General features: G+C 39.7%; 1 protein-coding gene across 8 annotated transcripts in view; it reads left to right on the forward strand.

Annotated features, from left to right (window-relative positions):
• Positions 1-2642: 2642 nt before the first annotated feature.
• IWS1 (interacts with SUPT6H, CTD assembly factor 1) overlaps positions 2643-24262 on the forward strand; it is a 56209-nt gene continuing 34589 nt past the window's right edge. For 4 of the 8 annotated variants that reach the window (XM_045033569.1, XM_006935198.4, XR_002161335.3 and 1 more), the window contains exons 1-5: positions 2644-2960; positions 4996-5114; positions 19546-20695; positions 22104-22296; positions 22837-22894. In XM_045033569.1, coding sequence (XP_044889504.1) covers positions 2927-2960; positions 4996-5114; positions 19546-20695; positions 22104-22296; positions 22837-22894 — 1554 coding nt within the window. In that variant the 5' untranslated portion in view covers positions 2644-2926. Of the gene's footprint in view, positions 2961-4995; positions 5115-19545; positions 20696-22103; positions 22297-22836; positions 22895-24262 lie in introns of all 8 variants that reach the window. The other 4 variants (XM_019837917.3, XM_006935199.5, XM_006935195.5 and 1 more) reach the window with 4 other exon arrangements.

Consider the following 24262-nt stretch of genomic DNA (forward strand, 5'->3'; position numbering starts at 1 on the left):
ATCTCCTCCCCCCCCCCCCACCAGCATGGACCAACCATGATGGGGCTGGAGTGGGGCCTGGGGATTGGAGAAACACCAGCCCTTAAAAGGCAAGGCAGCCAAAACTCAGAAAGGCACATCTGTGTTGCTCTAGCATTTCTCTATCAGGGGGCCCTAAGGGACAGCCAGCTGGTGAAAAGGCTCTGGGAAACTCTCCTGGACCTGTGTTTACATTGACAAGCACACAGCTTTAACTAAACCTCTGTTTATTTAATTCAAAAGGTTTGTCCTGTCTCACTAACTACGGTATTGGCTTCCTGAGTACAAAAACTAGATCTGATACTTCTTTGTAGCCTTCTGGGTCTCAGCACATTGCTGCACGTTCAGTCAGCTTCTGTCTCTCTCCAAACCACTGGGGCAGATAGAATCTTTATGTCAAAATTCAGTAATTATTCTCACTTGGCAATGAGAAAGAATGAAATCTGGCCATTTGCAGCAATGTGGATGGAGCTGGAGGGTATTATGCTAAGTGAAATAAGTCAGGCAGAGAAAGACAGACACCATATGTTTTCACTCATATGTGGATCCTGAGAAACTTAACAGAAGACCAGGGGCGGCGGCGGGGGGGGGGGGGAAGGGGGAAAAAAAGTTACAGAGAGGGAGGGAGGCAAACCATAAGAGACTCTTAAATACTGAGAACAAAGTGAAGGTTGATGGGGGGTGGGGGAAAGGGGAAAGTGGATGATGGGCACTGAGGAGGGCACCTGTTGGGATGAGCACTGGGTGCTGTATGGAAACCAATTTGAAAATAAATTATATTTAATATAAAAAATAAATAAAATTCACTAATTATTCTCCTGCAATTGCATTGTTTAGTCCAATCAGTTTAATGGCTGTTGGTCTTGTCCCTCCAGTGAAATTATAAGCTCTTAACAGCAGGATTTTATTGGGTTCCCTTCCACTGAAACTCCCTAATCATCTTGCTTTATTTACACAGGTACAATCTCACCATTCTCACCTGCTCTCTTCCAAAGAGAGCCTAGATTCTGGGGTCTCCTCTATCAAAGAAAGGAAAGTTAATATTTTAATCTTATACCTTTGGTTTAATCTTATACCTTATACCTTTGTTAATTTCTTACTCTGATTCTCATAAAAGCCTGAGAAAATGTCATTCCCACAGTTGGGGGCAGACTTAGATTTCAAAGCTGTTTCTATTACCCAGGGAAAGGGATGAACTCTTACAAGAAAATAAGAATTTCTAGGGAGAAACCACCCCTCTCTCTTCCTTCCCTTTCCATGTCCATTTCTGGAGCCTAGAACTGGGTTCTGCCAGCATCCTCTTACTGGCTAACAAAGGGTTCAAGGATTATCAAAACAGGAATGTGTCGTGAGTAAGAGTACTTTGAGCACTTATAGCAGAGCTGGCATGGGAGAATCCACATCTCTCAAGCCCAGGGTAGGAGATGGACTTTCCAGGGCACCACATGAGGCCTTACAACAAGCTAAGCATACCTAGAAATCCAGTCTAAGATGTATGCTTTGCTAACAAAAGATCCAATGTATGCAGGTTTACACCTTCTGGGGAATCTTTGCTTACCTGTACTGGCCCTCTTCTAATCAAAAGGCAGGAACATTCTGGATTTTATTCAGATTGTGATAGGGAGAGCACTCCAGATATGAAAATCACAATGTCTACACAGGTTGTTTCTGCCTTAGATTTTCATAGGAAGAAAAGTGGGATGATGTATACTTGAGATTGATTTACAAGCAGAAGTTCCAGTCAGGTGAACAGAAAAGTGCTTATCTCTGTGTCTAGGTAGTTTCAGGGGGGAGGGCAGAATTCTAATCTCAGCAAAATATTCATGAAACAGAGAACAGGAAGTTGCGGGGTCTGAGTCTGACCTTATGAGCAGGCTCAGACAAAAGGGGAGGTCTTTACCTGGCCTTGTCAAAGGTGAACAAAGGGTCAGGAAAGAGTGGAGCGTGAGTTTTATCTAGGTCATAGGCAGAAGAGTGGTTCTTCACAGTAAGCGGTTGCGAGATAACTGATAAGTCAGGAAGTTTCTTAACCATTGCTATTCACCAAGGGCATGGGACTCAAGTAAAGTTTAACAATGTCTTTTATCAGGGGACCTATCTGGAAGCAAAAACTTGTACTTCCTATTGTTGACCAAATGGCTTCTTAAGACGGGAACTGAGTCGTTAAAGATACAAGAAAGGAAAAAAAAAGATGCCTTGCAAGTCGGCCCTTTCAATCACGCCAGTTAGTAACGCACCAGAGCTCCCTAGGCTTTGAACTACAAGTCCCAGAAAGCAACATGCCACTTCCTTCCCGTACTAAGGGCGGGAATCAAGCGCCTCGCTGCATGACGGGAACCCTGATTATTTGGCCGTAGGATGCAGATGTAATTGTAGCGTGTCTTCATTTTCCAAAAGCGTAACTCAGAAGATCCTGAACCAAGGCGCGCGAAAAGAGAACCAATAAAGTAACATTAACATCTCTGCGGGGGACACACCTGATCCCTCTAAAGGAAGGTATTTAACTGAAGCCAGAGCGCCCGCTCAATTTACCCAGGAGTCTCCTTTCCGGCCACGCTGTGCGTCATTACCGTTGCGTCTTTTCATTGGCCAGATGGCAGGGGACGACGCCTGCGCGCTGCATCCCTTTGAGGGTCGTGGGCAGACGCCATTTTGGCCCCAGAGGTGTTTCTGGGAAGTAGATCGCCGAACCGCACGCCTGCTGGCCTGCCGGGTGCGGCCTCTTGTGTCGCGGCTTTTAGTGTTTGCGACTGCTGCTGCTGCGGTTTTATTCTCCTCATCCTCGAAACCCTCTAGTCGAGCGGGAGCCTCTGAGCACTGGGCCGCGCCATTGGGGTTCACACCGCCAGGAAGGAGGTGACGGGGGCGGCGCGGGGCGCGGACACTCCCCGCCGAGAGCCCGCCTGCCATGGATTCGGAATATTACAGCGGCGACCAGTCAGGTGGGGCAGGGACTTGGGGGACAGGGCTGGGGGGGTCGAAGTGGTTATTCCGCGGGGCTTGATCTCTCACCCCCGTGGGGTAGGGGAGGGAGGCCCTGGAGAGGTTCCCTCCCCGACGGAGCCCTCCGAGGACAGTGAGGTGAAGCTCAAAGAGCCCGTCGGTCTGCTGCGACCCCGAAGTTAGAACCTTGGAGAGGGGATTCTAGACGGAGAGCCGTCTTCTGAATCGGCGAAGGTTTTTGCTGAAACTGGGAAGCTACTTTCATACAAAAACTGCTTCTGTGTGCCTATCCTAGGGAAGGTCTCTCCTGTTAGGGGATTTTTTTTTCTTTTTTTCGGGAGTTGCGAGCGTCTTGCGAGAATTGAAGGGAGCGGTTCGTTGGGCGGTGCGGGATCTTTCCTAGACTTCTCACTTGGAGTTAGGGCTAGCTTAATCTCGCTTGCAACATTGGTTTCCAAGTAAGGAAAACGTAAGACCTTTGTTTGAGTTGTGTAAGTATTTTAGGGTCAGGCGTGTACGACTGGCACTCACTGGTGATTTTGTGCCTTTACTTCACTTGAGATCTTTCCTCTTTGTCCTCACTGAAGTTTGATCTCCTTCCTCGTCCTGTTTATTCGGTAAACACTGGGCACCCCCTTTGCTAACACTGTGCTAGGCACCGGAGATCGAAAGACAAGGAGTTACCTAGTGGGGAAGAACGTTATGTTTCCTTTCACTTTGCATCCAGGTTCCATTAGGTATTCTCTGTCAGGAGTGCCTGAATATCTAAATGTTAATAATCTCTTTTCTGTGTCGAGTTCGCTTCGATTCCATACGTATGATAGCGAATAGTAGTAGGACTACAAACGCATTTCCAGGCATGCACTGCTGTTTTGCCTAAAATGTTTGCCTGGTGTTTTCAGTTCATTCTAAATTACTTTTAAATTATTTTTCAAGTAAGGAAGTACGTGTAATACATGTATATGAACTAAGTGCTATAGAAGACTTGAAAAAAATTAACAGTTCCCTGATTTTTCATACTTTAAAAAATATTTATCTCCATATTCTTAACTTGTGCTCTTTCTTGTTGCATCATTTTTAGGTATTCCGTAATGATTTCTTATTGTGCTAGGACAGGATTTTAGCCTCTTATGTGCCCTCTTCCCCACACTCTCACTAGTGTAGCATAATTGTTCGTTACATTTCAGAATTATTGTTTGTAATTTGACTGTAAATATTCTTTACTCCTTAGCCAAGTAGAGTAGCTCATTAGTACGATAGTGATTTCATTCTTATACAACTTTTTTGGTTTTCCCGTAGTTGACTGTTTGATTTTTAAAGTTTTGTTTATTTTTATTAAACTTCTAACCGAGTCTTCCCATATTCTCCAACAGCCCTAAATCCCTCTCACAATACAATTTTACTTTGTTTTTAAAGTATTGGGTAAAGGTAGGTAGCAACTCATTTTTACCATTTTGCAATAGCACAGTGTATGCGTTACTTTAAGGAGTTTATACTGTTTCTGTACTGGAGTTCCTTGTGCTCTTCATTCATAAATAAATATTTACTGTACTGTACCAGGCAGTGTTCTGGGCTCCAGGGATTCAGCAGTGAACCAAAATCCTTGCTCTTTTGGCCCTTTCATTCAAGTGAGGAAAGACCCACATTAAACAAAATAACTTGGTAAGTCGTGTAGTACATTAGAAGGTGGTAAGTAAGGGCTGTGGAGAGAATAGAGTCAGTTTTTAACATAAAGTTGAAATAGTCAAAGAGCACACTGTTATTTAGAGGTTGTTGATTTGGCCCTTAGTGATGTTTCTTCAGCCTCACGTTTCTTTTATGACGTATTTTCTGCTGCCACATGCGTCACAATACACGTTCTGATGGTGTTTATGTAAGCATTATACTTTTGCTTTGTTCTCAACATTAGTCTCATTAGTTATGCTTCGTCAGTGGTAACCTTTGCTCTTACATTACTCTTGATGCATTGTGTTCATTTCGGTTGTAGATGTTCTCCATCTTACACCTTAAGTGGGTTTTTGTTTTATTTTTAAGCAGATGATGGTGGCGCTACCCCAGTACAGGATGAACGGGATTCAGGGTCAGACGTTGAGGATGATGTAAATGAGCAACACTCTGGATCAGACACTGGAAGTGTAGAACGTCATTCAGAGGTATTGGCTAAACAACATCTTTGGGGAGGCTTTTCCCTTGCATTCTGTGAGACATGTTTTATTTAGGAGTTGTAGAGCTCCTGTCACGTGGTATAGGCTTCAAACCCTGGGAGTAAAGGGTTTTAAATTAATAGAGAACTGCTTTAAAAATAAACAGGGATAGTCTGGTTTGGTAGGAAATCACAGGGAAATAATTTCTGATTGGATCCCCTTTCAGATATTAGGCAGTTTTCAAATGTGCATATTGATTCAGAAAATGAGCCAGGGCCTTTGATATTTGACTAGGCCTCCCCATTCCCAAAATGATGTCTTAGGGGGGCAGTGAGCATTTACAAGCTGAAGAGATGCCAGTTGAAATAGAAAATTAATGGGGTTTTCATCACCTATTGGGATTTGACTTTCTCAATCTGAACTTTTCCAGCATAGAATGCATTTGACAAGCAAATATAATTTAAAAAGCTGTTTTTGCATAATACAGAGTTGTATTGGATCTTACATGTAGCATTTCAATATATTTGGCCTAATAAATATTTTTAAAACTATTTAATTTGCTTCCCTGGTTATACAGTCTGTACTATACAGTGTTAATAAAGTTGAGACAGTTTACAATAAGTTTGTTATAAGTTTTTGTTAAACACAAACTGAAACTCATGGGAATGATAAGATGACCAAATTTTTTTTTTAAGGAGTTCATTTGGCATATATTTTGCTTGATTACAGAAGAATGGAAAATTGTCCAGTTTTGAGATTGTATTATTGATTCTGTCCTTTAATGATGTCATTAGTGTATTTATATATCTAACAAATATTTATTGAGCACCCATTATGTGTCAGGCTCTTTTGACCTACCTGGGACTAAATGAGGTCTCATCATCACCAAAATGCTTCTCTTCTTAGATTTATTTTTCAGTAGGGGGAGAAAGACATTAAACAGTATTCATTTTGGGGGCACCTGGGTGGCTCAGTTGGTTAAGCATCTGACTCTTGATTTTGGCTCAGGTCATGATCTCATGGTTCATGGGATCGTGCCCTATGTCAAAGCTCCGTGCTGACAGTGCAGAGCCTGCTTGGGATTCTCTCTCTGCCCCTCGCCTTGTGTGTGCATGTGTGCTCTCTTTCAAAATAAAAACTTTAAACGGTATTCATTTTTTAAAAATGTGCAGTTTGTTAAGAGATGATAAGTGCTGTGGAGAAAGAAGAATGTTAGAGCAAGGTGAAGGGTGCCAGAATAGAAGGCAGGTTTTGTTGTTAAATAGGGAGGTACATGTAAGCCTTATTAAGAAAGTGACTTTCAGATCAAGGCGTGAAGGGTGGTAAAGGAATATCCACATGGCTGTGTAGAGGAACACACACACACACACACACACACACACACACACACACACACACACAGCATTCCAGGCAAAGACCCTAAGGTGTGAATGTGCTTGATGTCTTCAAGGAACACCAAGGAGCCAGAGGGGCGGGGTAAGTAGGGGGCACTCAAGATGAGAGGCTAAATGGACTGGGAGAAAGGCTTATCTTTTAGTTATGTTTAGTTTTTTAGTGGTTATGATGCCCCTCAGTTTTTTGTATGCTCCTATGCATTTAGACTAAATTCTAATAATGTATTGATTGATACGTAGAAACTACTTGATAATGTAAACGTTGTTACAGTTTATTTAGTGTGTAGCTTCTCATTAAGGTTTCCACTTTGGAAACTAGCATGAGAAGATTGGCTCATGGCTTCGTGCTTTAGTTATAAATGTAATGTAGGCTTACCTTTAAGCATCTTCAACTACTTTTTTGTAATCAACTGAATTCTAAATAAATGTGCATGTTAAAAATTTGGGAACTATATTAAAGCTTAAAGAAGATCCTGAGACAAAAGGAAAAATCGGGGGCTCCTGGGTGGCTCAGCTGGTTAAGCACCCGACTTTGGCTCAGGTCATGATCTCATGGTTCATGGGTTTGAGCCCTGCATCAGGCTCTGCGCTGACAGCTCAGCCTGGAGCCTGCTTTGGATTCTGTGTCCCTCTCTTTTCTCTCTGCCCCTCTCCCACTTGTCCTCTCTTGCTCTCTCTCTGAAAAATAAACATTAAAAAAAAATAAAGGAAAAATCAGTAATACCCTATTTTAAAAATCTTGGTATTTTGTTCATTTTGGTTTTTTCTGCATCCTCTGATCTTGAAAACTATCACTTGTCTTTTTTTAAAAACCACTTACTGAGATAAATTTACATACCATACAGTTCACCCATTCAAAATATGCAATTCAAGGGTCTTTAGTATATTCACAGTAGTGCAGCCATCACCGTAGTCCATTTTAGAGTATTTTTATCACTTGAAAATGAAACCCTATAGCTGTTACCTGCTTATCACTCCCTGCCCCCATTCTTCCCTGTTCTGGACATTTCATATGAATGAACATATATAATATGCACTCTTTTGTGATTGGCTCTTTTACTAAACATGGTATTTTCAAGGTTTGTTGTAAACCATATATGTTCGGTATATGTATATAGCATATCCATATATATATATATATATATATATATATTGTAGCATGTATTGGTACTTTTTGTGATAACATTCCCTTATATAGATAAACCACATTTGTTTATCCATTTGTCAGTTGGTGGACATTTAAGTTTTTACCTTTTGGCTATTAGGTGAAGTGCTTCTGTAAACATTTATGTAGAAGTTTTTGTGTGGACATATGTTATTTCTCTTGGGTATGTTCCTAGGAGTGGAATTACTAGGCCATATGGTAGTTTTATTCTCAGTTGAAGAACCCCTCAAGCTGTTTTCCAGGTTGGCTGCACCATTTTACATTCCCACCAGTAGTGTATGAAGGTTCTGATTTCTCTGTATCCTTACCAACTCTTGTTATTACCTGACTCCTTGGTAATAGACATCTTAGTGGATATGCAGTATTATCTCATTGTGGTTTTAATTTGCATTTCTCTGAAGAGTAATGATGTTCAGTGTCTATGTAGGTGGATCTTCTTGGAGAAATGTCCATTCAGATCCCTCATTCATTTTTTAGTTGAGCAATTTTTCTTCTTATTGAGCTGTAAGAGTTCTTTAAATAGTATGGATACAGTCCCTTATTAGGTGACTGATATGCACATATTTTTTCCTGTTACATGAGTTACCTTTTCACTTTAGTGTGCTTTCACACACAAAAGTTTCTTATTTTAATGAAGTTCAATTTATGGGGTTTTTTTCCTTGTATTGCTTGTGTTTGTAGTGGCATGTCTAAACATTCTTTGCCAAATCCAAGGTCATGAAGATTTACCCCTATGCTTTAAGAGTTTTATAACTTTAGCTCTTACAGATCTTTGGTGGATTTTGAGTTAATTTTTGTATATTCTATGAGGTAAGGGTCAGGTTCCATTCTTTTGCATGTGGATGTCTAGTTGTCTCAGCACTATTTGTTGAAGAGAATTTTCTTTCCTCATTGAATGGTCTTGGTGCCCTTGTCAAAAATCAGTTGGCTATAGGGGCTTCTGGGTGGCTCAGTTGGTTAAGCGTCCGACTTCGGCTCAGGTCATGATCTCGTGGTTTGTGAGTTTGAGCCCCATGCGGGGCTTGTGCTTGCAGCTTGGAGCCTGTAGCCTGCTTGCAATTCTGTGTCTCCCTCTCTTTCTGCCCCACCTCCACTCAGGCGCGCGCGCGCTCTCTCTCTCTCTCTCTCTCTCTCTAAAATAAACATTAAAAAAAAAAAAATCAGTTGGCCATGGATGTAAGGGTTTATTTCTGGATCTCCAGTTCTAATTCATTCATATCTGTGTCTGTACTTACACCAATACCATAGTACCTTGAGTAAGTTTTGAAATCAAGGAGTGTGAATGCTACTTTGTTCTTTTCTAACATTTTATCTCTTCTGGGTCCCTTGCAATTACATATGTATTTTATTTAAAAAAATTTTTTTTATTAATGTTTATTTTTGAGAGAGAGAGAGAGGGAAACACCAAATCTGAAGCAAGCTCCAGGCTCTAAGCTGTCAGCACAGAGCCCAATGTGGGGCTTGAACCAACGGAACTGTTAGATCATGACCTGGGCCGAAGTTGGACACTTAACCGACTGAGCCACCCAGGCTTCCCATTACATATGTATTTTAGAATCAGCTTGTCAATTTCTGCAGGGAAGGGAGCTGGGGTCCTATTAGGGATTGCATTGAGTTGATGGGTTTGGGTAGTGTTGTCATCTTGACAGTGTAGATCCATGAATATAGGGTGTTTTAAATTTCAGTTTCTTTTGACACTGCATTGTAATTTTCAGTGTACAAATGTTGTGTTTCTTTTTAAAATTTATTCCTAAGTGTGTTATTCTCTTTAATTCTTGGTAAGTGGAATTGTTTTATTTTCATATTCAGATTGCTACCATTTTTCCTACGCTGATTGCATTGTGGTATGAGAGCTACTCTGTATAATAATATCTATCTTTTTAAATTCATTGAGGTTTGTTTCGTGGCCTGGTGTATGGTTTGTCTTGGAGAATGTTTCATGTGCACTTGAGAAGAATGTACAGTCTGTCTTTGATTCTACAGTGTGTCTCCTGTAGACAACATGTAGTTGGATCTTTTTTTAAATCCAGTTTCTATCTTTTGATTGGCTTGTTTAATCCGTTTACAATCTAATGTTTTTAAGGGAGTTGGAGTCTGCCATTTTACTGTGTTTTTTCTGTAGTCATGTCTTTTTTAACATATTTGTCATTCACATATTTATCTTTATTTTGGTGAGTACATTTAAGTTCTACAATAGCAGATTTCAGTTACAGGATGGAGTCCTCAGTTACAGTCACCATGTTACGTGTTAGATCCCCAGATCTTATTCATCTTATAGCTGAAAGTTTGTATTCTTTTATCTCCCCATTCCACTTGCTCACTGAACCTTTGACAACTACTTTCCTACCTTGTTTCTCTGAGTATGACTTTTTTTTTTTTTTAAAGATTCCACATACAAGTGATACCATGCAATGATTATCTTTCTCTAACTTATTTTACTTAGCATAACTCCTTCAAGGGCCACCTATGTTGTCACGAGTGGCAGTTTTTCCTTCCTTCCTGTGGCTGAATATCCCATGGTGTGTATATACATATGTATATAATATATATTTATATATATTTTCTTTATCCGTTCTTCTGTTTTTTTGAGAGCCACTAGTTAGTTGGGGAGGGCAGAAGGTGAGGCAAAGAGAATCTTCCACACTCAGTGCAGACCCCAATGCAGGGCTCAGTCTCACAACTGTGATATCAAGACCTGAGCCAAAATCAAGAGTCTGGATGGATGTTTAATCCACTGAGCCACCAGGTGCTCCGGTATCCATTTATCTGTTAATGGACACTTAGATGGTTTCTATATTTTGGCTCTAGTGAATAATGTAGCAGTAAATGTAGGAGTGCAGGTATCTCTTCAGTATCTTCTTTTCTTTCATTTCTTTTGGATATATGTACAGAGGTGGGGTTGCTAGATCATGTGGTCTGTTTTTTGAGGAACCACCATACTGTTTCCCATAGTGGCTGCACCAACTTATGTTCCCACCAAGAATGTACATCCTTGCCAGCACTTGTTATATCTTGTCTTTTTATGACATTCATTGTAATAGGTGTGAGGTGATATATCATTGTGGTTTTGATGTACATTTCCTTAATGATTAGTGATGTTGAGCTCCTCTTCATGAACTTGCTGACCATTTGTATGTCTTCTTTAGAAAAATATTCAGCTCTTCTGCCTATTTTTTAATTGGATTGGGTATTTTTTGCTGTTGAGTTGTGTCAGTTCTTTGTATATATCAGATATGTGGTTTTTTATGTAGGCTATATACCCAACAGGTAGCTTGAACTCAACGACCCCAAGATAGAGTCGACACCAGGCACCTCTCAGATATATGTTTTGCATGTATTTTATTTAGTTCCTTAGGTTGTCTTTTCATTTTGTTGATAGTTTTTTTTGTTATGCAGAAGCTTCTTAGTTTGATGTAGTCCCACTTGTTCGTTGTTGCTCTTGGTGTCAAATCCAAAAAATCATCACAAAGGCTGATGTCAAGGAGCCTATCCTCTATTTTTTTTCTAGGAGTTTTATGGTGTACAATCTTAAATTTAAGTCTTCAATCCATTTTAAATGGAAATTTATGTATGGTGAAAGATAGGGGTCCAGTTTTCCCAGCACCATTTATTTTAATTTTTTAAAAAATGTTTATTTCTTTATTTGGGAGGGGGGGGGTGTGTGAGCAGGGGAGGGGCACAGAGAGGGGGAGAGAAAGAATACCAAACAGGCTCCAGACTGGCAGCACAGAGCCCAATGTAGGGCTTGATCTCATGAACCGAACCATGAGATCATGACCTGAGCCAAAATCAAGAGATGGACACTTAACCAACTGAGCCACCCAGGGGCCCATTCCAGTACCGTTTATTAAAGAGACTGTCATTTATTGGGTATTCTTGGTGTCTTTGTCATAAATTAATTGACCATGTATTTGTGGATTTATTGCTGGGCTCTCTTTTCTGTTCTGCTGATCTGTGTATCTGTTTTTATGCCAAAACCATACTGTTTGGATTATTGTAGCTTTTAATACAGATTGAAGTCAGGGAGGGTGACACCTCCTGCCTTGTTTTTTCTCAAGATTGTTTTGCCTGTTTGGCTATTCTTTTGTTCCATATAAATTTTAGGATTGTTTGTTGTATTTCTGTGAAAAATGCCATTGCAATTTTGAGAGATTGCATTGAGTCTGTGGATTGCTTTGGGTACTATGAGCATTTTAACACTATTAACTTTTCAAATTCATGAGTACAAATCTTTCCATTTTTGTCTTCAGTTTCTTTCATCAGTGTCTAATGGTACTCAGTATTTGGGTCTTTCATGTCTTGGGTTAAATTTATTCCTGGGTATTTTATTCATTTTGATGTATTATTAATGTGATTATTTTTTATTTCTCCTTTTGAGGTTTTGTTGTTAGTGTACAGACATGCACCAGATTTTGTATATTGATTTTGTATCCTGCAGCTTCACTAAAATCGTTGACTAGTTTTAACAGTTTTTTGGTGGTTTTCTGTATATATTATCTGCAAATGATGGCAGTTTTGCTTCTTCATTTCTGATTTGGATGCTTTTATTTCTTTTTCTTACCTAATTACTGGGGCTAGGACTTGCACCACTTTGGAATAAAAGTGTCGAGAATGAGCATTCTTGTCCTGTTCCTGATCTTAGAAAAAATGCTTTCAGCTTTTCTCGTTGAGTAGGATGTCATCTGTGAGCCTGTCATATGTGACCTTTATTATGTTGAGATATGTTCCCTCTTTACCAGTTTGTTGAGAGTTGTTATCATAAGTGGATGTTGGATTTTGTCAAATAGTTTTTCTGCAACTACTGAGATGGCCATATGATTTTTAGCCTTCATTTTGTTAACATGGTGTAGTGTGTTGATTGATTTGTTGAACTATCCTTGCATGTCTGGAATAAATAACCATTTGTTCATGGTGTACTGTTGAATTTGGTTTACTCGTGTTTTGTTAAGGATCTTTGCACCTGTGTTCATAAGGAATATTGGCCAGTAATTTTCTTTTCTTGTAGTATCTTTGTCTGGTTTTGGTATCAGGGTAATGCTAGCCTCTTAAAATGAGTTTGGAAGTGTTCCCTCAACCTCCTCTTTTCCTTTTTAGAGGAGTTTGAGAAGGATTGGTATGTATTCCTATTTAAGTGTTTGATAGAATTCAGTTATGACTTACTAACATCTTTTTTGACTAGGTTCCTAAGAGGAATGTAAGCATCAGTGGAATTTTCATCAAGAATATTTGTTCTTTGTAGAGCACTTTGAAAACTCAGAATCTTCACCCACCTTTTGTGCTCTAGCAGATAGCAGAAAGGGGAAAGTTAAAAAATCTCTTTGAATAGTTAACACCAAAATCACAATTTTTTAATAAAGAAATATGAGTACAAATGTGACCTAGTTATAACTAGTTGCTAGTTCTGATTTTTGTTGTTTTACTTGAATATTCTCTTGGACAACATGAAATTAGCTTTGTGGCTTGTAGTCAGCTGGTTTCTGTTCCATGAAAAGTACATTGAAGGAAATGTGTATTTTAATATCCAGAAACCTACAGATTTCATCTGTGTAGAAAGGTAGAAGAGGGTCTCACACACAGAAATAGAATGTGGGACTATTGAAGAATTTTGGAAATGGAGCCTAGCTTCTCATTGCTTTCTAACTGTAGGCAAACCATAGTGGGCCCATATCCATGTACTGTTGAAGTTGGGGGACAGCCACATTAGCCAGGTCTCATGTTGAATTGAATAAAGATGGTAGTATGCTATTGTTTGGATCCTTCCACAGAGAAGTTGTGCTAATATGAGAAAAGCATTCCTATAGGGAGTACATCAGAGCAGCTAGAAGATTCTTTTTGGCCATTGCTGTACTTGTTTACCCTGTTTCTTACCAGTTCTTTAGATTCCATCTATACTTTCCTTTCCTTTCTTTGTGTTAGTTTCAGGCTTTGTCATTTAGTCTACCAAGCTAAGGAGAAACAAATTTTGTGTTGGTTCTTTCCTGTTAAGCATTATTTTATGGGGTTTCTGTTTCATTTTGGTGAGTGTGAGTGTCTTGTGTATACTGAAAGTAAGAGATTTTTTTTTTTTTAAATGGGTCTCCGATCTTAAGGTCAGTGTGTTATAAAGATAATTGTGTAAACATCATCTTTCATTGATGTAAAGGTAGAAGATGCTATGGGGGTATGAAGGAAAGAATAGCTAAGTAGCTCAGCCATTTCAGATCATCTGTTTGGGCTGAGTCTTGAAAGGTGAATATTTTGTAATTAAATAATCAGGTATTTTGATATGAATGGCTAGTAGCATTTATCGAGAGTTTAGAGGCACTGTGCTAACCACTTTTCATTCTTTTGATCCTCAAAACAGCTCTCTTAGTATAGATACCATCCTTAACTCCATCAGATTGAGAACACTGAGGCTTTGAGAAGTTAAGAAAATTCCCTAGAGGACGGAGTAGAAAATGGCCGAGCTAGGGTTTGGACCCCAGATCTTTCTGACTCTGGAGTCTGTGTTCTTAACTGTTTCGTTACGTGGCACACAGCCCATTCTGTCTAGAGAGGCTTCAGGAAGAGGCTGTTTCTGCCTGGTTTTGAGGTATCATAAGGACAAGGTGAGAGGGAAATATTCGAGGCAAGGGGAACAGTATTTGTAAAGACATGAAGGTAGCAGTAGTGAAATTAGTAGTTCCATGTGCCTGCAGTAGAATTTTAACATGCATTTACAATCACTGGGATTAGATGTCAAAATGCAGATTCTTTGACCTCTTCTTCGGACTTACTGGATTAATATCTGGAGGTGAGAAGCACAAAAATCTGTATGTTTTTCACCAAAGCTCCCCAAATGATTCTTACATACACTAAAGTTTGGGAACTGCTGGTGCAGTTGGTTGATGTTGGAGAGAGGGCAGAAGTGAGCCTGGGGAGGAAGGCAGGAGTAGGAGTTTGCTTCATCATTATGAACTTTAAAGCTTTGTGTACAATTTGCTTTTTCTACTTGTCATGAGGAGTGCTTTTGTTGATTATCTGATTCTAAGGTCAACCATCTTTTGACAGACAAAGGACACTGGTATATAGTTACATTTTATTATAATGCTAGCTGTAAAATTGGAGTTTTCTCAAAGTCAAAGCCTTGCAGCACTCCAGGAGCTACACTGGATTAACAGCATTGTGTAATTTTGTTGCCGGATTTCTTAGTTTCTTTCACACACTAATAAAGGTGATATGTATTGACAAATTCCCAAGATGGGGACTTCAGATGTATCTTCTGGAACTAAGAGCCAGTGAAACATGGCTTTGAAAATCTGTAGAAATTTCCTCATGATATTTTACTGTTTTACCAATGTTTTACCAATTTATATTGGTAGTTTAGTATGCATGTTCAGCAGTTTTATTTGACTCTTCCAATGGATAAGAAAGAAACAAGTATCCTCAGTTTGGTTCTTTACAAGGATTTCTATTTAACGTTTATATACTTTGAAATTTACAAATTGGTATTTGCTTTATGGCAGTTTTATCATTTACTTTGTAATTTTAAAACGTTAATCATCTCTGTGCACGCGTATTGGAGTATTGTGGCCTCGGTCCATAAGGAGTGTGGTTACTATTTGTATGCTGAGACAAACGACCACATCATTCATTATGGGTAATTATTTGGATCTACAGTGTGAACGATTGTAAGCAGGAGGTATGAGGTATTATAGACATTTCTAAAGCTTCTGAGAAACCTCAGAGTGGTCAGTTTCCCTGGCAATTAGCAATTAGGGAATTTTTTAAATTATTAAGAACATGGCATTTAAATAGCAATTTCTACTATTGATTTGTTATATTCATACCTGACTTTTAAAGAACTGTATTTTGGATTTTTGAAGTTTGCAATTTAAACTAATTGTTGAAACCAGTCTAAAAATATTGAATATTGTCTTGATGACTTTTAAGTATAATTGTATCATTTCTAATGGATTCTTTTCCTAAATCCTGTGATGTCATTGCCTAAGTGAATTCTCTAACTTGAGTCTGTCGACTAGCACTTTCTTACTGCAGTAATTTCTCACTTTTTTGTCTTCACCATGTTACATATAATGAATAGACACCCAGTTTTTATGAAACTCCTCAAAAATTGATGAGAATTCATGTTTCACAAACCTTAGTGTATGTAATGTCCTTGTCATGGTTGCTTGTTTTAGAATGTATACACCATGTGTCTAGAAATCCAGGGTAGAGTGCAGCAGGTAAGTTTGAGGATGACTGTCCAGTTCATGGTATCTCTTCCCTCTCTGGCATCGGCTCCCAATACTGTGTCCCTGCTGTGGCTTAACCCAGTGAACACTGAGTCACAACATCTGATGTTGCCATGGCCAATTGGATCATCTGTCCTGGGAGGTTAAAATTTAGAGCCCAGACACAGAAGTTTGGCATGGTTAGAGTGAATCATGGTATTGATTGTGCTCTAGCAGAAAAGTCCTCAAGTTCCCTTTTCTAAGCTCTCTGAGCTGCCTTGGTTCCTACCCTTTCTGAGTCTTTAGTCAGTTGCACTTACATTCTGGGAATATTGTTCTTTTGTTCTTTTTTTCTGAAGATAAGCCAGAGATGGTTTCTGTTGCTTACAGCGAAAATAAATTGAGTCACACACAAACAAACTGTTAGAATTCTGTCATAGGTATGTCATGGAAAGCATTTCGAAAGCCGGTTATAGTTTTCCCTTTGCCTCCTGCTTTAGTGGCCTCTTCTGGTGCCTGTATGTCTTGCTTTCCCTCAATAATCTCGTTAATTTTTTTTTTAACTCTGTCATTACAAACTAGTTGTAAGTACTTTTGTCTGCATACTTACTAAAGCCCAGTCTCCTATAGATCACTTCCTGTAGGCTTTCACAATATTGTGCATACCTTCATGACAGCACATACTACTTTATGTTGTTATGATACATTTGGCTGGTTCATAGAAAGCAGCTTCAGGCACTGAGACATGTTCATCCTTGACTCCTAGCACCTTGCACATAGTTAATTATTCCTCACTTTAAATTATAGTTGGCCCTTGGACAACATGGGTTTAAAGTGCGTGGCACCACTTGGGTGTGTGTGTGTGTTTAAAAATTTTTTTTAATGTTTATTTACCTTAGAGAGACACAGACAGAGGCACTAGTTGAGGGGGGGCGGGGACAGAGAGAGGGAGACACAGAATCTGAAGCAGACCCCAGGCTCTGAGCTGTCAACATAGAGCCCAGTGTGGGGCTTGAACTCTTGGACCATGAGATCATGACCTGAGCTGAAGTCAGATGCTCAACGGACTAAGTCACCCAGGGACCCCTATATGTGTTTTGTTATTTTTTTTTAATTTTTTTTTTTTTAACATTTATTTATTATTGAGAGACAAAGATAGAGCATGAGCATGGGAGGGGCGGAGAGAGAGGGAGACAGAGTCTGAAGCATGCTCCAGGTTCCAGCTGTCAGCACAGAGCCCGATGTTGGACTTGGACTCTCAAACTGTGAGATCATGACCCCAGCTGAAGTCGGACACTTAACTGACTGAGCTACCCAGGAGCCCCTATGTTTTTGTTTTTAATAAATACAGTGCTTAAATGTATTTTCTCTTCCTTATGATTTTCTTTTTTTTTTTTAGTTTTTTAGTTTTTAGTATTATTTTTTTTAAGTAAGCTTTACACCTAGTGCAGAGCCCACTGTGGGGTTTGAACTACGATCCTGAGATCAAGGCCCAAGCTGACTGAGATCAAGAGTCAGATGCTTAACTGACTGAGCCACCCAAGCTCCCCCTTAACGATTTTCTTTAATAGCACTTTTTCTAGCTTACTTTATTATAAGAAATAGTATACAAAATATATAACATACTAAAAATATGTGGTAATTGACAGTTTAAGTTATTAGTAAGGCTTCTAGGCAGCAGTAGGCTAATTAGTTAAGTTTTGGGAAGTCAGTAGTTACAAATTTCAACTGTGTGGGGGGAGGCGGTCAGCACCTCTGACATTCCTCTCCCATGTTGTTCAAGGGTCAGATGTATTCCTACTTGGTGTATATATACCAGAATCCATTCTGTGCTCTGAAGATACCTCAATGAAGAAAACAGGCCAAAAATGCCTGCCTTCTTAGGACTTAACATTCAAAATTATATTTTCATAGTTAAAGACCATTAAGATAATTTTTCAAGTAGACTTTTAGCAGTATATGGAGTATTGTACTGTAGTGCAAGAGTCTGTGTTACTTTTCCTGTCCTTATATCACATTTTATAAACATCTATTTTAATGGGATAATAGGGTGTATGGCTGGGAAGGAATCCAGTGCTGTGCTGAATGCCCAGTGCTAAAGAAAAGTGCCTGTAGGAAACTTGAAAAGTTTATGATTTTAGAAAGTTTCCTGCACATGTTTTATTTGAATAAATATGTTCAGCAATTACTGTTTATTTGGAATGCTGTGCTGTCGAGATGGTCCTAAAATATGGACAGAAAAAACCCCCTCAAACTTAGGCTTCAAAGCTTGTTGTATAATGTTTTGTAGTCTATCACAGCATACTTTAAATGAGCTGGAGGCAAGTTAAAGGACAAGTTTTCTGAAGACTTTTTCTTGCCATTTATCTTGTCACTGAATTATTTCATAGCATGCTGGTGGGCATAAACATTATTAAAAATTCTTTGCTCCTTGAAAACTCATCTCTGGTAATTTCAGGTAATGTCAGTCATATATTCTAAAGAGAAATATTTGGCTCAGAACATTTTTAATGGGGAAAAGTCACAGAAACACTTTCACTTTTTAAAACAGAATATTAATCACCATGTTACTGAAAGTTCAAATACTAGATGAGAAAAAATCTCCCAGATCCCAGTTACTAGTATTTTGGTGTATATATAATTTTATATCTTGTTCTTTACATTTGGAAAAATGTAGTTCTAATATACATATATCAAGTTCATACTCTGTTCTCAGATTATTTCTCTTAACATTATGTTGCTATAGTTATATCACGTTTTTCCTAAAACTTAAACTTTTGTACCAGGATTACTAGGTGTATGACCCAGGCTGCTCCAAGCCTCAGTTTTGTTATTGTGAAAAGTACTGTTGTGAGGAGTAAATGAACTAGCAGGAGAGAGCCGCCTGGGAGTTGGGCTGTTACTAGGTGCTTAGTCGGTGTGAACTAACTACCCCTCTCCTTGTTTGTTCAGATTCTCCTGGGAGAATATGCCCTGTATATCATTTCACCCTTAAAGTTTCATAGTTTTTTTTCTTAAAATAATTTTAACTTCATAGAACCCAAGAATGTTTCTTTTAAGAAGAACTTGGATACATGTAGGGGCGCCTGGGTGGCTCAGTTGGTTGAGCGTCTGACTTCAGTTCAGGTCTGATCTCATGGCTTGTGGGTCCAAGCCCTGCATTGGTCTCTGTGCTGACAGTTCGGAGCCTGGAGCCTGCTTCAAGGTTCTGTGTCTCCCTCTCTCTGCTGCTCACCCCTTCCTCTCTCCCTCCCCCCACCCCTTTCTCTCTCTCTTAGTATTAAATATTTAAAAAAAAAAAAAAAGAAGTTGGGTACATGTTTGCTTGTATTTCTGTGAAAAATACATTTTTAGGAGCTAGAATTATGTGGAAAAGTCAGGCTTTTTTTTTTTTTTTTGGCTAGCTTTTCAGGATATAAGCCTCCTGTATAGTAATCTGGTGGCATGCTTTACACGTTTGTTTTGCTGAAAACTGGTTATCTTTTCCCATTATGGGATCTAAACCATGTTAGCCATTTCACAGGTAGATGGTCTTCTTTAAAGTGGGGTGTTTCTATATAGGTGTGGAACAAGAATTTTTTTTGACGTGTGCATATTCCTGTATTTGAAAAAATGTTGAGAAATTTTAACATTTCTCTATTAAACGTTTTTCTTGCACTTTACTAATTTTTTCCCCCTTGATATTTTAGAATGAACCTAGTGATCGAGAGGATGGCCTCAACAAAAGACATCATGTGACGGATTCTGAGAATGATGACCCCTCAAACCTTAATGCCAGTGACTCTGAAAGTGAGGAGCTTCAAAGGCAAAAGGACAGTGACTCTGAATCTGAGGAGCATGCAGAGCCTGTTGCAAGTGATTCTGAAAATGAGGACACTCATCAGCGTGCGAGTGACTCTGAGAGTGAGGAGACCAGGAAGCTACCTGTCAGTGATTCGGAAAATGAGGACCTTCTTAATGGGCACGCAACTGATTCAGAAAATGAAGATGCTAGAAAGCATCCTGCCAGTGATTCAGAGATGGAAGAGCTCCCCAAAAGTCCTGCTAGTGACTCTGAAACAGAGGATGTTCTAAAACCTCAAATCAGTGACTCCGAGAGTGAGGAGCCCCCACAGCACCAGGCCAGTGATTCGGAAAACGAGGAGCTTCCCAAGCCTAGAATTAGTGATTCGGAAAGTGAGGAGCTTCCTAAGCCTCGGGTCAGTGACTCGGAGAGTGAGGAGCCTCAGAGGACTCAGGCCAGCGACTCGGAAAATGAGGAGCTTCCCAAACCCCGTGTCAGTGACTCAGAAAGTGAGGACCCACCACGGCACCAAGCCAGCGACTCAGAAAATGAGGAGCTTCCCAAACCCCGTGTCAGTGACTCAGAAAGTGAGGGACCCCCACGGCACCAAGCCAGCGACTCAGAAAATGAGGAGCTTCCCAAACCCCGTGTCAGTGATTCGGAAAGTGAGGACCCCCCAAGGAACCAGGCCAGTGATTCAGAAAACGAGGAGCTTCCCAAGCCCCGAGTCAGTGACTCTGAGAGCGAGGAGCCTCAGAAGGGACCCGCCAGTGATTCCGAAACTGAGGATGCCTCCAGGCACAAAGAGAAGCCAGAGTCGGACGAGGACAGCGATGGGGAGAACAAGGGAGAGGATGCAGAAATGCAGAAGGACTCCTTTCGTTCAGATAGCCATATAGACAGAAAAAGGATCCAGAGTTCAGACAGTGAGGAGGAGGAACCCAAAAGGCCAAAAATTGACAGTGACGAAGATGAAGAAAAAGTCGGGGAAGAGGAGAAAGTAGCAAAGCGAAAAGCTGCTGTGCTTTCTGACAGTGAAGATGAAGAGAAAGCATGTAAGGATGCTTCCTTTTTTGAACTGTTTGTGCATAGTTTTCATTCTTGTCTGAGCTTGTGACTGAAGCTCTGTGTGTTTCTGAAATGTTAGATCTCTACTATCTCATTCAACTTGATATTCTAAAATATCACTAGGACACTAGTTTTGCTTGGTTTTCAGGGGCCGATCTTAGTATTAAATTGGCTTTGAGTTGTTTTAGGAGCATTGGTTAAGGTCTTACTGGTTCAAAACAGTAAACTAATGGAGTTCCCATGGGAACATGAAAGATAGTTTTCTGTGGGGAAGAGTAATATTTCAAAGAAATCTGTTTATGTGCAAACCCAGCTGGATGCAGACTTGGCTGTGGATCTGACAGTTAATCCGTTAGATCCCATGTAGATAGTGACTGAGCTCCCATGGGTACCTGTCTTGTTAAACATCGTCAAATAGTTGCCAAATACAAGGAAGTTTGTGAGGGACTGTATTTAGAGACTCCGTGTCTCTTTCCAGTCTTTGCTAGCTGGGCCCCTATTTTCATGGATAATAGTTTTCACTTCATTACTTTTTTTTAATGTTTATTTATTTTAAGAGAGCATGAGCAGGGGAGGGGCAGAGAGAAAGGGAGGGAGAGAATCCAAAGCAGGCTCTGCACTGTCAGCGCAGAGCCTGATGTAGGACTCAACCTCACGAGTGAGAAATCATGACCTTTGAAATCATGACCTGAGCCGAAATCAAGAGTCGGACACTTAATGACTGAGCCACCCAGGCGCCCCTTGATTACTTTTTTATGAAACTTACTTTTGAGTGGGAAGAAGACATGTTTCCTTATGACCTGGCAGTTATAGGAGAAGGAAAAAGAGCCTCACACATGTGCCAGCTAGTTTACTGGGGGAGATGAGAAATTCCAAACCGACCAGTGATGATCAGGAATAAGGGGATTCCATAAAAGAATATCTAAACCTTTTCAGTGCTGCTAATACTCAGCAAAATAGAAGGGACTCTAATTCTGCATATCATTGCAGTCTTCAGTTTTTCTGTTCCCCCAAAGGAAAGGTGCCTATTGATGCCCACTTTTATGTTGACAGTTTCATTCTTCATCTTCTGGCCCCTTTTTCCTAAACAATAACAGATAATTGTAATATGACTCTGAACCTTTTAGTACCGTTCTTTTTAAATGAAGTATTTATTTAATTTCTGCACCCAGCATGGGGCTCCAGCTCATGACTCGGGTCAAGAGTCTCTTGCTCCTCTGACTGAGCCAGCCAGGTGCCCCTAGTTATTTTTCTTTTTAATTATTATTCTAAGCTGTGTGTTAGGAGCCCTTTGATTTTTGCTGAGTACTGCCATTTTAAAAGCACCTGTTATTCTTAGTAATACCATGATCGTGACAAATAAGATTAAGGATATTTTGAACTTTTTTTTCACAGCAGCAAAGAAGAGTCGGGTTGTCTCTGATGCAGATGACTCTGACAGTGATGTTATATCAGATAAACCAGGCAAGAGAGAGAAGACTCTAGCTTCTGACAGTGAAGAAGAAGCAGGAAAAGAAGAATTGTCTGATAAGAAGAACGAAGAGAAGGATCTGTTTGGGAGTGATAGTGAGTCGGGGAACGAAGAAGAGTAAGTGACAGCATAACGTGAGTTTTCAAGGGTTCATGTGAGGTGGTAGAGAGGGGTTTGTCTTTTAAGTTTTTTAAACTTGTATTAAAATTTTATTGGGAGGTGATACAGTATATCCTGCCCGATTGCATGATTTTGGGGGATTCAGGATTTCAGTTCCTGAACTATTGTTATGTACTATAACATAGATGAATCTCAGAATATTAAGTGAAAGAAAAAGAGGACATGTCTGAATCCACTTATGTGAAGTTCAAGAGCAGGCAAAATTAATCTGTGATGACAGCAATCAGAATGGTGGTTGGCTTTAAGATGTTCATGTAGGGTATTGACTGGAAAGGGATGAACTTTCTGGAGAGATCAAGTTGTTCTATATTTTGATTAGGGTAATGGCTATGTGAATGTTGTCTTTTCTCAAAACCCACTGAAACGGACACTTAAGATCTGCACATTTTATGATAATGTAAATTGTATCTTGTTAGAAAAAGATTTTGTGGTTCCTGTGTAAATGAGAAGAAAGCAAATGATTTCCTTCTCTTCTAGAAATCTTATTGCAGACATATTTGGAGAATCTGGTGATGAAGAGGAAGAAGAATTTACAGTAAGTATAAGATGGAGATATTTCTTTAAATATGCTCTCTCTATTTCTGTGACAGTGGTTCCCAAATAGGTAATTCCAATAAGTAGAAATAAACAGGTATGTAAAGGCACCTGAGTAGCTCAGTCGAGCATCGGACTTCAGCACAGCTCATGATCTTGAGGTTTGTGAGTTCAGGATCATTGCTGTCAGCCTGTCAATGCAGAGCCCGCTTCAGATCGCCCGTGCCCCTCTCTGCCCCTCCCCTGCTTGCGCTCTCTCAATAATGTTTTTAAAAAAAAAAAAAATAAAACAAGTGTGTATTCAGTAGAAAAATCGAGAAGAAAGGATTCAGAAAGTGGAATAAAAGTGTATACAGAGGCATAGAAGGAAAGTAACAGGCAAAATTGAATTAATTGGGAGGAACATGTTAAGAGACGACAGAAGGTACGTTATAATGCTGAAGAGAAGGATTCACAGTACTTATGGAACTTGTGATTCTAGCTATGGTAGGCTAGGTAATTTGGACCAACCTTTCTGCTGAGGACAACTAGAAAAGCTAGACAAAATACTTAAAAATCTCATCAGCAGAGGAATAAGGTAACAAAGAATTACTAAGCCCAAAGCTAGCAAAAGACACATACCTAAACAGGTAAGCTCGGACTGGGTGGTTCTGCTCCTGAAACCAAGACTACACTGTATGTTAACTAACTTGAGAATAAAAAAATAACAAAAAATAATTTTAAAAATGAACAGTTAAAAAAGAAAAGAGATAAGCTCAGCATTTAAAATGCTTTTTCTGGGATGTTTGCCTGTTCATGCTGAGAGGCTAGTCATATTTTAAAAAGAATTTTTTTTTAATGTTTGTTTATATTTGAGAGAGAGAGAGAGGGAAAGGGCAGAGAGAGGAGGAGACACAGAATCTGAAGCAGACTCCAGACTCTGAACTGTCAGCAAAGAGCCCATTGTGGTCCTCAAACTCACGAATCGCGAAATCATGATCTGAGCCGAAGTTGGATGTTTAACCAACTGAGCCACCCAGGTGCCCCGAGGTTGGTCATATTTTTGACAGTTTCTGGGCTCAAGAGACAGTTTTTGGAGGTCAGAGCCTGCTGAGATTAGGAGACCCTTGAAAACCTCTTGCTCTTATCTCTTGCCTACTGCTCTCGGGCACCTGACATATGTAAACAAATCCCTTCAGGACAAAGGTAGCATCATCACAGGCCTCATTATTTCTGTAGTTTATCAGATAAGCAATGTGGTACCTAATTGTCAATAATGTTAAAAAGAAACAGTGGTGACATCAGACAATAGAAAGAGACCTTGAGGCTCTAGATAATAAGAATTTTAGATGTTGCCTTAAAGTCTTCAGGGAGGTAAAAGGTAAGAAAT

This window comes from Felis catus, chromosome C1 (genome assembly GCF_018350175.1).
Source record: "Felis catus isolate Fca126 chromosome C1, F.catus_Fca126_mat1.0, whole genome shotgun sequence".
NCBI lineage: Eukaryota > Metazoa > Chordata > Mammalia > Carnivora > Felidae > Felis > Felis catus.